This window comes from Sander lucioperca, chromosome 22, assembly GCF_008315115.2.
Source record: "Sander lucioperca isolate FBNREF2018 chromosome 22, SLUC_FBN_1.2, whole genome shotgun sequence".
NCBI lineage: Eukaryota > Metazoa > Chordata > Actinopteri > Perciformes > Percidae > Sander > Sander lucioperca.
The window spans coordinates 24476521-24497695 of record NC_050194.1 but is presented as its reverse complement, the minus strand read 5'-3'; the positions used below and the strand labels follow the sequence as shown (position 1 = coordinate 24497695).

General features: G+C 39.7%; 1 protein-coding gene across 1 annotated transcript; it reads right to left on the bottom strand.

Moving 5' to 3' along the window:
* Positions 1-4103: 4103 nt before the first annotated feature.
* On the bottom strand, positions 4104-15860 carry arf2b (ADP-ribosylation factor 2b). The gene is made up of 5 exons (XM_031315069.2): positions 15691-15860; positions 12035-12192; positions 11090-11200; positions 6334-6458; positions 4104-6025 (listed from the first exon to the last, which is right to left on the bottom strand). Exons 2-5 carry the CDS (start codon positions 12180-12182, stop codon positions 5864-5866), a joined length of 546 nt encoding a protein of 181 aa, XP_031170929.1. The 5' UTR covers positions 12183-12192; positions 15691-15860; the 3' UTR covers positions 4104-5863.
* Between the last annotated feature and the right edge of the window lie 5315 nt (positions 15861-21175).

The window sequence follows — 21175 nt, the reverse complement described above, 5'->3', positions numbered from 1 at the left end:
GGAATTCCATTGCTAGGCAACAGCCTGGCCCCTTGTTAACTTCCTGTCAGTAGATGTAATTCATACCAGTGAGGTAACTAGTCTACGTGATACGCAGGTGTACGCAATGTACCCACTAAAAAAGCTCCAGGATTTCCATATACCCACTTAAAAATGCCCAATGACACGTAACGACATACTTTGCATTGTAATTTTGATATATTTTGAATTGTCATCATCTGTGTTTTTCTTCTTCACATAGGCTAAATGACGGTATTTGCCCCGTAAATTGGTGCATAAAAGTGTGTCAGAATGCAGGAAATGGAAATGAAGTCGTTGATGCTCAAAACTTCCCTGGGGGAGGACTAATCTGCATACATTTCCAGAACAGAAATGTGAACGTTGGATAAAGCCAGGTTCAAAATTCTTGTTTCATTTTGTTCAAATATTAGAGTCGAAGGTTTTTACTGAGGGAATTATGGATATCTCTTTTTATCACTCCACAAATCAGAAAATACCGTTAACAGGCATCCGTCATGTTATTAGGATTACAATGTTGTATAAATCAGGCTATGAATGAATGGCATTTAACCCTGGTGGTGTCTTCACCGTCGTCCATGAACAAAACTGAAAAAATGCGTTTTTTGGGAACTTTTTCCGACTTTTTTTGACGCTTTTTTATGCTTTTGGTGTTTTTTTAAACGTTTTTGTCCCTCTTTTCAACGCTTTTTTAAATGAATGGTCAATAAACCTAATAAAATGACATTATACCTCATTATTGAGTTTGAAAAAAAGCCGATATTGTGAATTATTTTGACTAATAAAATAAGATCAGAGGATGTTGAGTGAATCACAGACTGGTTTATGTCAAAGTTTGGTCAGGATGCTGTTTTGAAACCATTTAAACATTATTATTTTTTTTTTTCAGATGCCATGAAATTAAATAAAACAGCCAAAATTCAATGGAAGCAGGGCATGAAATTGGCACCCGCCCACCCGCCAAATGCGGGTAACTTTTCTGATTGGCGGGTGAAACTGTCAATCTACCTGGTAGCCAATGAGAATTGAGTGATTCAGATTCGTAACTATCGGTAAGCAGGTTACACGGTTGCTTACGGGCCTGGTCCAATCAGGGGCCCGCATCACTAGAAGACATTGATTGACAGCCGGGGCCCCCTATCGCATTTTCATTACTCACACAATCCCAGCATCCCACGTGCAGCCACTGACCAAGCGGGAGTGAGAACGGGTCAAATTAATTTCCTAGTTTCTGATATGAAGACGAGACGTGTGTGTGTGACTCGAACATCTCACAACAAAACGTACAGCGAAAGACCGTGAAAAACATTTCAGACCGTCCTGCCAACATGTAGATATTTTAACATCAATCAACTGGAACATTTCTTCACTCTAAAGTCAGCGCTGCTGTTTCAATCTGTCGGCTCTCTGCAGCGGGCGGGGCTGCTCCGTTTCCCCCGCGACTGACGCGCACACACAAACACACACACAGACACACACACAAACACACGCACGCACAGACACACACACAAACGCACGCGGTGGATGCAGGAAAAAAACGCAGATGAGACGTACAGGATGACCTAAATTGAGGACAGCTACGTTATTGTAAGTGCAATGATAAGTTAAAGTCCAATAAGTACTTTATTAAACCGTATGAATGTGTATCCCAGGATAGGAAATTAACTAACAATGTAAAGATCAACAAGCCACTGACAATGACAGATATGCTCATATTGGATTCATCCAATAAATTATTTTGTGTCTTAAATCCACCAGCCTTTTTCATATTTTAACAACATTTGCAGCATCTTGAGCCTTTTTGGTAAAGGTTCCTAGAAAATCTCAGGCCAGAGTAATTAATTAGCCTAATAGTAATAAGTATTATTCTCCCCAAAACAAGTTTCCTTTTTATTTATTTTTTTATTTTTAAGAACTATACAAAAAACATTCATGTGTTATGGTGCGCATTCACCAGTGTTTTGTTGTTGTTGTGGTGGCGTAGGCTACTCCTGATTTTGTCAGTCATCTCATCTCTTATATGCAGTGGCATAACGAGCCAACACCGGGCCCCTATTCAGGATTATCAAGGCGGGCCCCTCTACTACAGCACGTGATGACGGCGCAATGTTCACGAGTAGGCTACCATGAATAGGACAGGATAGGATCATAGAGTCATAGCAATTCCTGTTTTTCACCTTTATGACGCAAAAAAAAACTGGCTGGTAAAAAGTCCCGTGCACCAGTGGCTGGTGGTCAAAAAAGTTAACTTCATGCCCTGAATGGAAGTAATCATTCATCTTACCTGCGAAGAACATGGATGCATAGATGTATATGTTGTATGGGTTCCATACAACGTACATGCATGCATCCATGTTATTTTGGGACAATTTGGTTGTTAAAAAAAACCATATTTCTGATATAAAAAACTTTGAAAACAGGTCAAATTTGACCCAAGGACAACATAAGGGTTAACTAGTTGTAGTGAAAGCTACTTGTCTCCACCTAGTGGTTGAATCTCATGAACTGAAGAGTGACTGGTGACCAACTTGTTTTTTCTTCCTGTGACATGTGCGTTCACTCTGAACTGAGTAAAGTTTAACCACCTGGGTTATATATACATTAATATCAACAGACCTGTGAAGCTCTGGTGGCAACAAAAGACACATAAAAGCAGAGATTCAAACACTTTTGAGCTGATTGAGGCAAATTGTTCTAGAAATAATTACTGTAGTATTCTAACAGAGAGGAATATTTTAGTCTCCAGCAGCTGCATGTTTGTTCCTGGCCTGACAGGGAGAATGTGCTAACTTATTCTTTCACATCGTCATTTCCCAGATCTTAAAATATATATAGAAACTTTATCACCACTTACATTAACCTCCATGAAATCTATCAGAATTAACTAACTTTAAGTACTGTACACAATTCTGACTTGAGTATTTCAATTGTATGCTACTTTATAACTTTAGTTACTTTGCAGATTCTGTATGTTTTCTTTTTTATTTTCTTTTTTAGCTTGTAAATATCTTTGAGTTTCGGACCGTTCAGACTTTGAGACATTTTATGGACCAAACGATGAATCAAGGGAATAATCAATCATGTAAATTATCATTAATTGCAGCCTTTCAGCTGAGGCTGCTGGGAACATCATTACTTCTGCAGGTGTTTGGTCATAAAGCAAAGTCTTGTTAATTATTGTGTTTTTCCAGCCTGACAGGGAGAACATGCTAACTCATGCTTTCATAGTCAAGATCTTTAAAAAAAGATATATATATATATATATATATATATATATATATAATGAAACTTTATCACCACTAACATTAAATTTCATGGAATAACAGAATTAACTCCCATTCAGTGCATTTCCTCAAGTACTGTACTTTGGCCCAATTTAGCATTTCCATTTTTATACTACTTCAGTTACGTAATTTTCTTTTAACAGCTTCTCCATTTTGACCCATTTTCTACTTTGGTGTTTTTAAAATCTGTGTTGGGAACCAAGCACTGTGGTTAAACACTATCTTTTAAACACAGATCTCAAAGCACGTGACCTCTGAAACAAAGGAAACCACATGTCCCACGTGGCCTTATTGCCCTTTTCAAACAAAGAGAACACGGCCTCCACGCAACTTTAAACGATAAAGAGTCACACCTCCACGAGAAAAGACGGCCAGAGGTCTAAAAGAACTACCGAAGTGGAGTTCACACCTACATGTCACCTTCATGAACTCTGATTCCCTATTGGTCCGTGCCGAGGTGACATACTCTGGTCACCCACTTCTCATTGTCACCCACTGCATGTGAAAGCTGCTAAAGGTTGCTCTCCTCTGTGCTCTCAGATGGCAACCTCGTTGCTGAATGAGGGCACGTAGTGCAGTCAAACGTTTGTACTTTAATTAAATGGTTTCATTTTCTGGACGAGTGGAATATTTTGGGTGTTCTGGGAACACGCATCAGTGTTTTACCTCTGCAGAAGAGAAGGGTCTTGCACGGTCGCTTTTTCAGACATTTAATTGACTAAATGATGAATTAAGAGAATAAGTGACAGAATAATCAATAATGAAAAATAAAATCAAGAAAAAGTCTCTCGGCACAACAACTGTTGGATCAAATCATGTTTATTAATGTGTTCAGGAAATCCCCACAGAAACAGTTTACAGGGGAACGTACAGATTTACAATCATTCTCGACAGAAGTGCCAGCTTAACCCCCATGGTTTCGACACTGAGAACGCCTGCTGAATCTCACGACCAGTTAACTGCACACCTATTCCCCTTTAACAGGTCTACCACCAAGTCCTTCCAGCTCACTGACGAGCCACTGACAGAGCACTTGCTGTGTTGGTCTTTTCAGTCATGAAGAATGCGGCGCTATAATGTGTAGTAGCCTGTCAACGCCCAGACATTCGAAACTCCTTTCTTCATGTCTGGACCGTTCACAGTTAAAGAGCCTTCATATTTTGGTGCCAATCCTTCATCCCAACCAGGAAAATTAGACCGCTTGGATGCTTTCTGATTTCAAAAGTAAAACTGCCAACCGTTAGTGAGAAAAACAGCCTCAGGCCCTCAAGGATGCACTACTTTCATATACAGGATTTGTCATACTGCTCAAATGCATTTGGTTCAGCAGTCAAAAGTACAAATAGAAATGCTAAAACTAGTTACAGAACAAAAAAAACACATGTAACATCTCTGAAAGGAATAACATGTGAAGCTTGTGAATGTATCAGGACACCTGTCTCAGTTAACCGGCTGAAGTTTGTGAAATGCCCAACACCTCGTATTTGACCTACACAGAGTAGGACTAACTGTCAGAATGATTAATAGTACTGAAGGTTATCTCGAAAATCCAAATTTCATCCAGGGACTTAAATGCTAGCTATTTCAAATTGCCTATACTCAGATCCTTAAATTTTAAAGTAGATTTTATTTTTATTTTTTTAATTGTTGGCTTTGTGCTTCACGGTCTCGCTTAGTGGGGGGGAGAAAGGTAGTGTTCACTGGAGAACCATTGCTAAGAATAATCTGTTATATTCCAATATAATAATAATAATAATAATAATAATAATAATAATAAAACAAAACAGCATGATTTTCAGATGACACCAGAATGATCGAGGATGGGCGTTTTTTTTTTCTTCCTTTTTTTTTTTTCCATTTTTTTGATTTGCTTCGACCTGATACAGGTTAAGATGCAATTTACTGAATCTCTTACTGGTGGGTTTGAGGTTTCAAAATCAAAAAAAGAGGTTAAAATGAACATTTAGCATTCAGTCTACACCAGGTGAACATTTCTAGTTAACATAGATATATACTACAGGGAGGGGGGAGGAGAGCTTGCACCCTTGCTCTTTCTTTGCCGTATGAAAACCATGCTTCCCCTGGAGAGTAAGGGTGGGGGAGTAGGGGGCCGTGCAAGACTTGGAGTGGGGGTAGGCTGAGTGGGGCAGAGGCTGAGTTTGGTGGATGGAGAAAGGGGCTTGAAAACCAGACTGCTGATTCCACAGGAGGTGTGTAAAAGGCACGCCAGGGTTACTCCCAATCCCAGCCAACATACACAGAGACGCCTTCACACCCACACACACTCGCTGAACACACAAGGTACACACACACACACACACACACGCGCGCACGCACACGCCCACACACACACAAGCAGCACAGGCTTGAACCCCAAGAGAGTACTGACGAGGGCAGAAAGCAGGAGGGGGGGGGGAATGAAGGAAGTTCTTGAAAGAAAGCGCTGGGGTTGGGAAAATGGGGTTAGATGGGAGCGAAAGGGGGGCCTGGTTCCGGTGCTGCCGCTGTGTTGAAACAGAAAAAATAAACATCAAACAAAAAATCAAAACTGGTGGAATGGATCATTTCTGGTTCTTCAGCTGGTTGGAGAGCCAGTCCAGGCCCTCGTACAGGCCGTCCCCGCTGGTGGCGCAGGTGGCCTGGATGTACCAGCTGCGCTGACGGAGGGCGTGCAGGCCCAGCTTGTCTGTGATCTCTGCAGCATTCATAGCGTTGGGGAGATCCTGGGAGAAAAAAAATTATATGTCATTATACCTCTACATCTATCTAGCAATTTAAGACAAGATATCAATCTTTTCTTTTTTTTCTGCATATTAAAAAAGGGAGAAAAAAAAATACAGTAAAATAAAATGCACAGGTGGGATAAAAAAGAAAAACACCTGAGGGCTTGTAAAAGTAACCGACCAAACATTTAAATTAAAAGAGCTCTGTACAAATTTACAAATGAACATAAATATTTTTTTTAAAAAAAAAAGGAAAGAAAAGAAGAAGTGTATAGAAGATACTTCAAGAAACAGAAATGTGACCTCACCTGTTTATTTGCAAAAACGAGCAGCACAGCGTCTCTGAGTTCGTCCTCAGCAAGCATTCTGGACAGCTCCTCCCTCGCCTCGTTCACTCTCTCCCTGTCGTTGCTGTCCACCACGAAGATAAGCCCTGCAAACACAAACACGGTTTACTGTTAAAACCAAGAAACACAGAACTCCGTATTATTAGTTAGAACACAGGAATGTTGCATTGTAACCGTTTCTTTTCTGGTTTCAAAAACATTTTCTTCTCACAGATCAAAAGCTGCGACTTTGGTCCTTTGATAATCAATTCTGTACAAATTGTTCCCGCTGCTTAGTAAGTCTCTTTGACTTGGAAAAAAAAGCCTAATACTCATACTATGTAATGGATGCTTACAGCCCCAAACTCTGCAGTTCTAACGTGGCGATTGTCTTAATTAATAACCCCAAAACATACAATTATAAACAGGATAATTTATGCAGCACTACGTCGTCCATCTCAGCCAATAATGGAGAAATGTTGAGTTACAAGCGAGCAGTCTGATGTTTGTACAGGTGTGTATGGTAACGTTATACTGTAGCAGCCTGGTGTCGTTATCAGGCATTTTGATAAAAGGTAAAGATAGTATTCCCGTTCATAACGCTAACGCTCTAGTGAGGCTGAGCATTCATTCACAAATACGCAAAAATGCTGGTCTTTCCGTATATTTTGAATCCCTGCGGCAAAAAAAAGTTGAGACCGATTCAACTTTTGCAGAAAAGCAACCCGACGTCACCCTGCGGTGGACAATCCTATAACTGCCAACGTGACATCATGAGTTCGCGTAAACATACACGCCACTTCTTTCTAAAGCCAAGTGGCGTGTTATCTGTACGCATGTTGAGCTATCCACGTGTATGTCTACGCTGTATACAGCGGACGGGTTGGGTTAAGGAAAAGAAGAACGGGACGGTTGGGTTTAGGAAACGTGACACGCGGGACCCGATCCCCGGTCTCCTGGGTGAAAGTCCTGTGTTTGACCCATCATCCTCCCCCCCGACCAACCTCCCTATGTGGATTTTCGCCCTTTCATACTACTCGCTACAGCGTAAATTGACACGCAATCGCAAGGTAATGTAAATCAATGGAGGCCAAACGGCGTTGATAAACACGCTAAGAAGCGAGTATGCGTCTTGATAACACGCCAAAATGGCATACGAACTGGCGTGTCATACATACGCCACTTCATGAGATCAGTCTGTAACTGGAGATAAGACTCGTGTGCCAGTATCGCGGCGTGAGAGTCCCGATAACGTTACAGTAAACAGGATACATCACTGCCTCTATCGCTGCCACAAAAAAAGTATTAAACACTATGAAGGTAAAAAATGAAAACACAAGCACTGAACTGCCATGAGTAACAATAGGGGGCTCTGTCCTGCAACAAGCAAAGCAAAGTCGCTTCAACTCTTTTCTTTCTCTGCTGCCTTCACGTGCGGTCGGACAATTTTTAGACATTTATAGAATTGAGAATATAATTAGCAGATTAAATCAAAGTAAATAATCATTAGTTGCAGCCCTAGTGACCGCAGGTCTGTGGAGTGAACAGGTTATCAAACCAAAAGACGACAAACACTTAAATCACGATATCTGACAACTGACTTAATCCTATAAATTATGTAAATGCAGCATTTTCACGAAGCAGACACTTCTTTTTTTTTTCCACCATAAGACTCAGTCAAATGTATCAAATCAAACTACAAGGCTGCAGTTTTCTACCTCGTGTGATTTGACATTTATATTTGACAAACGTGACGCAAGAGAGGATCTAGTGTATGAATGCTTCCTGATTTATGAGCAAGCACGTTTGGTGAATGTTTTAGGATCCCTGTAGCTTACTAAACGCACAAAAACGTTATTGTTATGGATGTAGTTGTCAGAGACAACACACGTCTGTAAAAGGAGTTGGCACTTACACCAGTATCTGTACAGAGCACCACTCTGTTACATCACAGCCCCCCCCCCCGCTGTGTGAAAAATATCAAAAACAAAAGCATCAATACTCGCTGAAAGCACGAGGTCTAATAAAGCGTTTTTTCAGTGTGGTAATGGATTAACCAAATCGTGACACACTGTTTTTAAGGTTTTAAGAGAATACAAAAAAGGTATTAGGGATGCAACTAACAATTATTTTTTATTGTCGATCATTTTCTCAATTAACCGATTAGCTGTTTGGTCTCTAAAATGTCAGAAAATGATGAAAAATGTTGATCAGTGTTTCCCAAAGCCTAAGATGACGTCGTCACACAACTAAAAGATATTCAGTTTACTGTCACAGAGGAGAGAAGAAACTAGAAGATATTCATATTTAACAAGCTGAGATCAGAGTAGTTTTATTTTTTTAAATAAAAAATGACTCGAACCGATTCATTGGTTTTAAAAATAGTTGCAGATTAGTTTAAAGTGCTCATATTATGCTCATTTTCAGGTTCATAAAATTGTATTTAGGAGGTTATATCAGAATAGGTTTACATGGTTTAAAAACACCATTTTATTGTTGTACTGCACATTGCTGCAGCTCCTCTTTTCACCCTGTGTGTTGAGCTCTCTGTTTTAGCTACAGAGTGAGACCTCTCACTTCTGTTCCATCTTTGTTGGGAGTCGCACATGCTCAGTAGCTAGGTAAGGACTACTAGCCAGTCAGAAGCAGAGTATGAGGGCGTGCCCTGACAGTACCTAGGTAAGGACTACTAGCCAGTCAGAAGCAGAGTATGAGGGCGTGCCATGCTAGCAGCTAGGTGAGCATTATAACGTGTGTTCCAAAGTGACCACGTTTGTCTCTGAAGTAAAGGCTGGACTACAATAGAGCTGTTTGGAGCAGTTTGTGAACAGTGTTTTCTGTTGGAGATGGTAAGTCCCTTTGGGCTTTTTCACTCTGTAAACCTATAACGTGCACAAAAAAAAAAGATATATAACACAATAAAGGAAAGGGAAAAAGCCAAAAAGCAGAATGAGCACTTCAATAAGACTAAGTAATAAGAATATTTTCAGGCTGTTTTTTGGCAGTTTGCAGATGATCTGTATCAGCGTTTTATTTGCCTGATAACCGATGAAGTTATTGAATTAAAAAAGTGCGCTACGTTGGCTCGGCTACAGCTCTGTCCCTCTGCTTTGGTTTCACTCACCACTGAGTCTGACTTAATGTCCCGCCCTCAACTCTCTCTGACTCTCTGTTACTAGGGATTATGTTGAAAGTTTCTCATTTGTTAAATAGTTGCTTAATTATAAAATAATCTTAATTTTGATTTAAAGATTTTCATTTTCACTGTAAATGGTTCCAAATATCGGTTATTGGGTTCATTAACTACTAATAATCGGTATCTGTCTTGAAAAACCTGTATTGGTCGATCCCTACTAAGTAACCTGGCATCTGCTGGCATCGTACGCTTTCAATGATTTTTGATGGAGATATTTAGGCACTATCACAGGTTATTACGGTCTTAGTATGGACACCAATTAGTTCAACCAAAGTGTGATTTTTTTTCCACCTCAGATTCTTTGATTTGAATGATTTGTAGAGACCTGACGTGGCGACGGTATTTCATAATTTCATCTGAGAGGTCAGAGAAACCAAAGCAAAGCGGGGGTCAGCCCTATAACCACAACAGTGTCACTGAGTGAGTGATGAAGTAACACCATTGGTCTGTTGAGTTGGAGTTTCCTCATCAGCCGTTGCGCTTTCAAAAAGGACAGCGTTCAATCGGAAATCATCTGATCCACTTCCTAAATACATACGCAGTTGTTGTTTCTGTGCAACGTGTTTGTTACTTCCTCCGCAATCCTTTATTAATAAGGTGTTGACAGTTTGACGCATGCGTTATAAGAGTAGCGTAGTGTGCGTGTACGTAGCGAGTGTGTGGTTAAGAGAGAGAGAGAAAGTGACAGAGGATGAGCTCTGAGACAGACAGCTGTTGGCGATCGGAGCAGAGGAAATATAACAGTAAAGATGTCAAGTGGTAATAAATGTAGAGTTTAAGTTCTCTAGCACTGACTATCCCTGTAAGAATTTGGCCACAATTTAGCACATTGACCATACACAGTCCAGCCATCAACTAGGTTTCGACCTAGTCCTATTTCTTTTTTATCCTTTTAATCATCTTGTAATTAAAAATGTATTTTGGGACTCCTTAGGTGTTCCCAAATCCCTATGCTGTGATATTTTCCAGTCAGCAGGTCTATGGGTCTGCGTATATATGCTGGAGCAAGTATCAGCATCTTCTTCATCTATGTGCTGAGGAAAACACCGATTTATTCTGCAGTAAAGGGATGCAGTTTCTGGAATACTCTCTGGCCTTTTTTTAATTAATGATGCTGTATCTAACTGTCATCACCAAAGGGATTCACACGTTCAATTTCACACTTGGATGCTCAATATGTGGACGGAGATGTCTGCTGCAGCTGGATGTCCGTTTGGTGCATGCGAGGAAAACGAGGAGGAGCTAAAAAGGTGTAATGAAATCTCCATAACATAAAACTGTAACAAAATGAATGTTTACCTGCAGGATGCATCATTAGTAGGAAACACGAGGCTGTATTAGCCTACAGTAACTTCACATGTTCTGATGAATTCAATCTCAGGAAATAGGAGTAACATAATACGCCCTTTGAGACTTGAACAATGGCGTCTGAGTCATTGGTTGGATAATTTTAAGATCATCTTTTATGCACCAATGAGGCCACCTATAGGTAGTAATGTTCACTGACACTACTGCCTGCCAATATAGAAAAAAAAACCTCACCTTGAGTGTTCTGGAAGTAGTGGCGCCACAGCGGCCTGATTTTGTCCTGACCGCCCACATCCCACACTGTGAAGCTGATGTTCTTGTATTCTACAGTTTCAACGTTAAAACCTGGACAGAAGAGGAGAAACATGGATGAGTCACTAAATGGTTGAAAAACTGTATGTACAATTCAAATTTCTGAATGCTGACAGTCGACATGCCCTTGCACATTTCTGTAAATACAAATTAAAATCAAGTTAATTCAAACTTCTAGTTCAAGTGTGATTGTTTAAGATAAACAACAGGGCTGGGTATTAATCCCCTATACTTTTTCCATGCGTCCATAAGTATAAAAAACAGTCTGAAAGTACTGAAAGCTGGCATCAAATGTCTGGTCAGATTCTTAATTTGTTGTAGTTATTTTATAAAATCCAATAGTTCAATTCAATTTAATTGTAGCGTCAAATGATACCAGAGGTTATCTAAAGACACTACAGCTAGAGTAGGTCTAGGCCACACGTTACAGAGGCCCAACATGTCTCCAAAGAGTGAGCATTTGGTGCGACAGCGGCGAGGAAAAACCTCCTTTTAACAGGCAGAAACCTCGGACAGAACCGGGCTCTTGGTGGGCGTCCATCTGAAGCAACCGGGTTCCTGATTTATATCATCAACTTTGCACATTTCTCCGATTGTGTTTATCATTCACGAACGTCTTCTTTTGTTGAATGGAAAACAGGTTTTAGAGGAAAAACATTTAAAATGTTGTAAACACAAGGTATCACACATTTTGAAGTCTTGGTATCAGTCCACAATTTGGATATTGTATTGACACAAGTATTAAAAACATTCAGAAATGACATACACAGCCCTATACACCACAAGGTGTTAAATTGGTAAAAACACTCAAAGATACACAACTGTAAAAAGGGCAAAATGGATGAATACAATAAAAGATATCCATACCAATGGTGGGAATGGTGGTGACTATCTCTCCAAGCTTCAGTTTATATAAGATGGTTGTTTTTCCAGCAGCATCAAGCCCAACCATAAGAATCCTCATCTCTTTTTTGCCGAAAAGGCCTTTGAATAAGCTTGCAAATATATTCCCCATGGTGACGAAGCTGTTAAAGTAGAGAAGAAAACAGGGTTAGGAGAGTAACGTCTGAAGCGTTCCCGTTTCAGGGAAGAATACGCCAAGAGGAAACAACTCTACCGTCACGATGAACACTAGTCAGACTGGTATGCTGGTGGTAAATATTATTCTATTGTGGTTGGACACTACATAATGAAACAACATTAACAAAACAGGTTGACAGTGGAGGAATGTAGAGCCCGACCGATAAAGGAGTTTTAAGGCAGATATCGATACAAATATTTGGCGATTTAAAAATCTGATATTCCAGTATATCGGCCAATATATATTTTAAGAAAATCCAGAATCGCGTTACAAAACAAACAGATTTCCCTAACATTAGTTATTTGTAGTTATTTAGGAGTCCTCACTAAAATAATATGATAATGCAGTTTAAAAATAAACTTGTTTGTCTTATTGTCACAACAGAACATCAAAATTATTAAAGTTCTGATAAATAAAATGTATAAAAATACAAACTTAAGATATTAAACTTAAAGGGTTAAACACAAGTAGCCAACATGGAGGTTGTAGAGCGCCCTCTGGTGGACAGACTGTGCAACGCCAACACTCAGAACACGGTTGAAGGGGGTTTCGTCCGTTTTTATTTTATTTTTTAAATATTCGTTTATCGGCCATTATAAATGCCGATACCGATAGTTTGGAAAATGTCTAATATCGGCCCACCGACATATCGGTCTGGCTCTAGTGGAATGTAACATTTACTCAAGTACTGCACGCAAGTACAAATTTGAGGTAATTGTTCTTAGGGCTGGGCGACATGGAGAAAATCAAATATCACAATATTTTTGACCAAATACCTTGACATCGATACCGCAATGTGTTGACTATTGGTGCTTTCACAACATATTTACACATTGAGATTATTGATAAATAATCACCAGTAATGTGGATATAATGACTAAGTGGGTAAAGACAAATAATAGAACAGCTACAGTCTGGTAAGTTCAGAAAATGACATCACTTTACTGTAACGCAGCCTTTAAAACCAGGAAAAGACAAGACTTATACCATATTACGATATCCAAAATCTAAGACGATATCTAGTCTCATATCATATCGATATAATATCAATATATTGCGCAGCTCTAAATGTACTTTGAGTATTTTCCATTTTGTGCAACTTTATATTTCTACTCCACTAAATTTGATAACTTTAATATTGCAGATTTAGATAATTTATACAGAACATAAATAAATTAATAAATTATGAAATATTATTACAGATTAAGCTACCCGGCAGTATATTAGGTTAGGCCATTCTGCATAACGAGTAGGCTACTTTTACTTTGAGTACTTTAAGTTTAATTTGATGCCAATACTTCTGTACTTTTACAAATCTAGGACCAGTATTTTGACACTGTAGTATTGTTACTTTATGTAAAATATTTGAATACTTTTCCCACCACTGCAGGTTGATGACAGCAGTATATTTGGTCTAGTAAAAATTGAGACGCGTCCACAAAATGAAAATTGTGCCAACGTCCGTGACATTACCTGGCCGCCTGCTGGACGTACGTTCTTCCGGGACAATCTAGCTATGTCAAAACCACGACCAATCAACTAAGTCTAGAAATAGTAAAGTTAACTTCCCGTTTCGCTCCAGACTCAAACCCCGGTCTACCGAGTGAAGTCCTGTACTAGACCCGACTTCTTGTCATTGAGAAGTTTGTCAGTCTTCATACTATGTCACCTGACTTTCTGGCAGAATACCCTGAAGGTAAAATTCTTGCAATTTCCCAATTCCAAGCAGCTTGGAAAAATGTTTTTGGCTCTTACAAAACAACATTTTTCTACTTAGTTGACTTATTATTTTCAGTTAGAGGACATACACAGCTGCTGAATGCCCCTCTATAAATATGGACCTCTATCACTTAAGCTACCAGTAGCCTGTTTAGTTTGTCAATTAACTAATGTTAGCATTTGCACTTTGATTAGCTAACGTTAGCCTGCAATCTCTGTTGAGTCGTCCTATATTTATTTGGAGCTGAAACCCCGTTAGTGAGAAATAATCCTTGTGAAGGTGTAAAAGACAGACACCAAGCTGCAGTCTTTGTGAGTGATAACAAGTGTTATGTTACAGCCTCTCTAGCTTAATCATTGTCATGATGTTTGTGCTGGACCTGCCCCCGTTTGATTAAATTCACATTTAGTCAAAGAATTAAAATCACATAATGTGTTTTTTAATTTTTATTTTGGGGAGTACTTTTTCACTCAAAAAAGGTGAAATAACAACAGATATGATGTGTTATAGTGAGACTCGCCGCCCGATTAACTTCAATAGAACTGGCACTAAAAGTCTGGCACCAATAAAAAAAATTAATGACGTATGACTTCTTCCTATTTTCCTTGCAATGGTGCCAGACTTAGATCAAATATGCTCTATTACAATCAAATACATTCAGAATGCTACAGGCTTGGCACTAATGACACATGTGATGAGTAATGACTCTTCCTTCTTTCTAAGATTTGTAAGAAAACGGTCTGACTAGACCATTATTGGACGTGGAAAACAACGTCACCCCGTCACTAAGAGGCCGTTTTTGGCGTCCGATCGGACCATTTTTGGCCAGGGACACGACGTCACCGTCCGACTTATGTTTGCTGGGAAGCTAATGGTTAAACATTACGGGTTACATTACAAGCCGGCTCAAACCGTCAACAACATCAACCATTATTAACGTTTCCCTGCATTAAATTCCACAACATGGCTGTAAACGTCGCATAGTGTATGTGGAAATCTCACAAATCAGCAGCAAAACATCACATATCTAGAGGCAGCTACCTTGTTAACCCGAATAAACTGGTCACCAGATAAGAAAGGCCTGTTCCAGCTGGCAACCTCGGTCCCTATGTGATAATGTTACTGTATGCGAGAGCCTGCTAACAACACCTCGACCTTAGCAAGAGGCCTACGATCCAGCTACGTATGTGTCCGTGCGGTTAAAATCTAAAGTAAATGTGTGGGAAATCGTTGATTATTTAAGATATGTCAATAACCGAAGTTGTGTCGCATAATCTGGTTACTAAAACTCGAGCAGCTTACCGATAGCTTCACTAAGGGCGGATGCTTCAGTTAGCTTATGTTAGCTTTGCTGCTAGCGGCGGGGACACAATTTCGCGGACGTTAACGGTCGAAAAAAAGCACCGCAGTTCCCAACACACGGCGACACATTAGTGACACATCTAACGTCGACATGTTTTGAAAACCAGTCGGTGAAATTTAAGTCCAGTACTAAGTTATAACCGACAGTGACAGCTCTTTAGATCTGTCCGTTGACGTTACAGGAACTGCTGCTTTAGCAAGCCGTTAGCCGTTAGCTAAATGCCGCGTCACAGTTAAGAGAGAACACCGTGACGTCAGGTCAACCGCCAAAGAACGCGAGCCGTTCGCACAGAGCAACACTCAGTTCACACAATATGACATTTTAGGACGAAAAAGAGCGCATTTTATTCGAGTTATTACCTTTAGAAAGACAGCTTCTCGATCTTTCCGTTATCTTTCACTGTCACTCCAAAATGGCGTCTTGCGCAACCAGGGAGACACCGGCGTACAAGCACTTCCCACTATCAAACCTGCTCCAATCGCAGTGCAAATGGTGCAACTAATAACCCGCCTTCTGTTGTCCCGCTGTCCAATCACATGTCGGCAGGTCCTGTGTGCACATTGCACAAAATGTCGAGGAAGTGAACCGCACACAAGTTTATTCAAGTTTCAGACACATTGGATAACAAGACTGACTGGACTTTGAGTAGGTTTTCTCGCATGGGATCAAAACTCTAGCTTGACAAAAGTTATACTGATACTGTATTGTTTCTCAGCAATATACACAACATAGGGCCAAAGGTATGTGGACAGAGGTGTTCTGTTGTTTCATGGCTCAGGCTAGGCCCAATAATACAATAGACAATAGTGTGTGCCAACATTTTGTGTTTGTCACCTGTTTCCTGTTTCAATGACAACGTGTCCCTGCACAAAGCCTGCTGGGTAAGAACTGGTATTCCCAGTTTAGTTTTCCTAGTTCCTAGTAATTTGGTGTGGAAGACTGGCCTGCATGGAGCCCTGACCTCAACCTCATTTAACTCTTTGGGACAGTGTAACTAACTCTATACTCAAGTAATGTACTTAAGTACAATTTTGAGGTACTTGTAATTGAGTATTTCCATTTTTATCCTACTTTATACGTGTACTCCACTACATCTCAGAGGTAAATAATGTACGTTTTACTCCACTACATTCGTTTGGTCAGCTTTAGTTAGGCCTGCTTCTCAGATGACAGTTTTTCATCCCTTTCCTGTCTGCTGAAAACCACGTATCTTCAGATGTGTTGATGTTGAATGTTTGTGTGATGAACCGAAGGATGAAGTGTTCCTTTATGTGTTAAGAAAATTCTCCTACTTCTTAAGCTAAATAAAGTCTTTAAAAAGCCTCTTGGATCAGCTGGAAAATGCATCGTCACCAAGCCGAAATCAGGGCTGTTTTTCTGACACCATGAAAAGTTTTAAAACTTTTTAGAGAAACGTGGTTCTCACAGGACAGTGATGCTACATATGATGATCTTATAGAATGTGATGCAATGCTGTAGATTAAACTACCCAACAGTACATAGATGAGTTAAAATGAGCACAACCTTAAACATATACAGCAGTAAAATGCACACATTAATGCAGCAGGAATATTAATCCACAAATATCATGTACGAGGTACAATTTTGGTGAAATGTAATCCCCTATAGTGCTACAATCCTCAATGATATATTCTTTAACTATACTTTTGTCAACCTTAATTGTCTGTACTGTCATTGTATTATGCTGGTTTATTCTGTACACACATCTATTGCATGTTTGTCCAGGGAGAGGGATCCCTCTTCTGTTGCTCATCCTGAGGTTTCTTCCATTTTCCCTCTGTTAAAATGTTTTTTGGGGAAGTTATCCGAACCAAGGGTCTAAGAACAGAGGGTGCCGTCTGCTGTGCAGATTGTAAGGCCCCTTGAGGCAAATTTGTGATATTTGGCCATATAAATAAAACTTACTTGACTTAAATGTGACATTGATGCGTCACATTTTTTTACTTAAATGAGTCCTTTCTTCTTTTTTGTTCAGTCAGCCATTTCAAGGCAGAAGTCTATTATCCTTAGTGTTGACATTTTGCAATTTCTGAGCTACCGGACACCTGCTGAAAGTCAACAAAGATCCCTTTCTAAACTAATCAAGCCACTGTGCACTTTGGATTATGATCCTTGATGTGTTTCTGTTTCAGCCCAGTTCTAATCCTCACGTAAAGAATCATGTTACAGAGTTAGAGAAATGCTCAACGTGATGTGGCCAAAAAAAAGAGTAAAAACTTTGCAGTCTGCAGGGCCATGTTTAAATATTTACTAAAGGAGGAGCTGCTTGAGTGACTCTGTTAGCTCCACATTCCTCAAACACCATTTGAGGGAGGAGAAATACTAAATATATGAGTCCATAGGCATAATTTACAGGGGGAATGGGGGAGTTACAACCCTCACAATAATCAAAACTGGGCAGTGCACCCCGCCCCCCTAAAACCTATTATATTTCCTTTACATAAATAAAGACCATGTGGACTATAACTTGATGCAGAAAAGGTACAAATTGTTGCAGAAAAATGAATGAAGTGTTGCTTCATTCATTGATCAAAAGTTGAACCCAAAGTTACGCTCTTGTATGAGTCAAAACCTACAAAACACTTTGGCCAGACAACAGAATAAAGTCTAAATTTTACACATTTATTAGCAGAATCTTCTGTAAATATTTCCCATAACGATCTTAAATCTGTTTCAAAGCTTTCACCACTCTGCTATAGGACTAAAAGTATGGAGGGGAAATACCATGTATCTATTTACATGTATTAGTGGCCCAAAGATAGCAGAATTTAAGGTGAGAATTTTGAGATTTTGGGCTTTTTTGCTTTCATAGGATGTCTTCTTTCAGACTAGTGGAAAGAGAACATCTAAAATATACATTTAGTGGGTTTATTTTACTACTTTGTCTATTTGTGTAGATTTCTCTTATACATTCACATAAGTTAGCATTAGATAATGCCTAATGCTTTACATTTACATATTGAAATATCAGAATCTCAGAAAATTGTAATACAAAAACAATTGTCTTCAAGGTGCTGTAGGTAGGATTGTGAAGATCCAGGACTTAGCCCCCCACCCCCGGCCCTGATTGGTGTAAATGAACAGGGAGCGGTGGATTTTGGCAAAATCGCACTACAGGTTGTAGGTAGTGCTAGAGAAAATTGAGTTTTATGTCTGTTGACAGTATTTTTCTGATTTATGGAGTGATAAAAAGAGATATCCATAATTCCCTCTGTAAAAACATTTGACTCTAAAGCCGCCTACACATGATAGTTCCATTGATTTCCTACGGGGAGAGCGGTGGCGCCCAACTATGCGCTGCGCTACCATAGCGCATAGACTGTATATAAGAATGGACCAACAGATCCCGTTGCTCTGGACGGAGACCAGTGAAGGCCGTTAGAAGCACTTTTCCGGTGATGGTTACTGAGCAGCCTCCAACTGAGAGAGATGACGTAAATGTGACGTGAGCAACCTGTCTGAAAGTTGGAAGTCTTCTGGTAGCTGTGCCAAGAGAAATCTCAATCATTCCGAATATTGCAGAGACGGAGAGCGTAGGTACTATATGTAAGGAGATAACATAGACACAGGCTAATTATTGATCACTAAAATGATAGTTAACATTAGTAATTACACTTAAACAGCTAATGTGAGACGAAACTGCCTGCGAGCTTCTCCTGTACTATACGGTAATTCCTCTACTATGCGACAGTAAGTCGCGTGGTTATGACACAATCGTTAGCCTATTTTTATAAAAACGTCTGCTACGGAGCCATAACGTGAGGTACAAGGTAATGGAGCCTTTTATACATTGTCGTGTTTCTTTAGAAATAAACAATGGACAAATAGAGTCTTTAAACTCTTCAGATGTAAAGTTATTCGCTGTCAAAGTGGCGCCAAAATGAATGGCAGTCAATGGGATGCTAACGGGGGGTGATGGCTTATTAGCATCAAAATGGCGCCATAGGAGGTTCGCGGTCCGAGGAGAAGCTAACCCCCTTGCCCTAGCGTCGCACACTGCTCGGATTTGCAGCTTTGCGCTGCGCTCAAAGTTCAAATTATTTAAACTTTGACCTAGTTACCACTGACCTTTCGAAAACGCAACCAATGAGATAACAGCATGTCATTACCTAGCAACGGGAAATAGCTTCCTTGCCACCCTTGAGGACGAATAGGCCTACCTGTGCTGCGCTTTGCTCTGCGCCCTACCTAGCAGTGCGCAGAGAGCAAATCGCTTATCATGTGTAGGCGGCTTAATGTGTGAATAAAATGAAAGAATTTTGAATCTGGCTTTATCCAATATTCACATTTCTGTTTGGAACATTTATGCAAAGGAGCGCATATTTAACAAGATTGTGCCTCATTTGCTAATTTAAACATGCAATTTAAGAAAACTTGTGATACAAACAATAACTGTCTTAATGTAAGTAATTCACTTGGGAAGATTCATGCTGATATCTGTTAGTTAAAACCTTTACCCTACAGTGTTTACCTGTAGAAAATCATGGAATCAGCCGATAAAATATCCACTACATGTTTTTAATTGTTGAATATCAACACCCTCCACTTCCCTAAAAAAGAAATCCAATTCACAGACATGACCTCAGTGTCCTCGCTGGTAGCTGAACCATTGGAAAAATTCACAATCATTTCACATCTGAATGAAAACATTTCACATGCAAAATGTCCACAAACCAACACGTCTGTATGCATGTGAAATGTGAATATAGATGAAATGTCTGAAAACCATGAGTCTGAATCTTGTGATCTGATCACATGCAGTCACATGATGCAGTCACATGAACTTTCTTTGTGCTAGTGTCTTTACTAGTGTTAATGTTCTACAGCTCTGGTCTTAGTCTATATGGTTATGAGGCATTGTCATCAGCTTGTGTGTCTTGAATGTAGCCCTGCTCTCCTCACATGTGGATTGAAGCTGGAGGACACGATGCATTAAGGAGGCAATGATTTGTAACATACAACATAGAAACATGACAAACCTTTCAGATTACAGAGGGATCGAAGGAGACTGTCCTACCCCAAAAAAACGCCCACAGAAGTCGTTTGTTTAAGCAGCAATTATGACACTTTTTTTTACGTTTATAGTTGCGGCGCCCTCTAGTGGCTGTAGTAATTTACGACAGGAGCAAAGTATAGGAGCGCCAAGTTCCTTGTAAGGAGGGATGGATGGGTCAAACAAACACAGGACTTTCACCCATTTGAAAATAAAGTAAAACCCTCTGAGGTCTAAGGGCATTTTCATATATCTTCTTTAATTTACCTTTTCAAGGATATTAGCATATAAAATGTTCAGAACAAACTCAGCTTTCTGTAAAGTGACGCCCACATTTCTTCTAGAGCGACGTGTAAAGAGATAATTTGGCACTAAAGCTGAAATGTTGATGTTGGCTTTTTGAAATTCCTCAAATCTCTTTTGAAAACAAACCTTCATTTATGATGTGCTTGAAATTAGTTTACCAAAGTTGTAGGGTTATATATGATTAAAATAGTAAATAAACATCTGAAATGAAATTTTGTAATATCGCTTTTTGAGCAGGAGTTTTGTCAGACACCGTTTTGGACGCGCCGGTGCGTCTTTTGTCCTCAGAGGGTTAACTTTACAGAACAAACTTTGCTACGTAACGTCACGTTCTGCGTCACACCGGAAGTTAAGTAACGTCTGATTTTAAACCCAAACCACAATCTTTTCCTAAACTTAACCGAGTAGTTTTTGTGCCTAAACATAACCAAACTGTGCAGTTTAACAATACTACGTTCTCTGGTTTAAATATGAGGACAGAAAACGCTCCTGTGGGTCGTACTAGAGGGGAGGAATAAACAACC

Excerpts from the sequence above, each read along its gene's own strand:
- arf2b (XM_031315069.2), bottom strand. The coding sequence starts at position 12,182 with ATGGGGAATATATTTGCAAGCTTATTCAAAGGCCTTTTCGGCAAAAAA. Across the intron at positions 11,201-12,034 it reads CACCACCATTCCCACCATTG|GTTTTAACGTTGAAACTGTA; the intron begins GTATGGATATCT and ends TCTTCTGTCCAG. Across the intron at positions 6,459-11,089 it reads CTACTTCCAGAACACTCAAG|GGCTTATCTTCGTGGTGGAC; the intron begins GTGAGGTTTTTT and ends TTGTGTTTGCAG.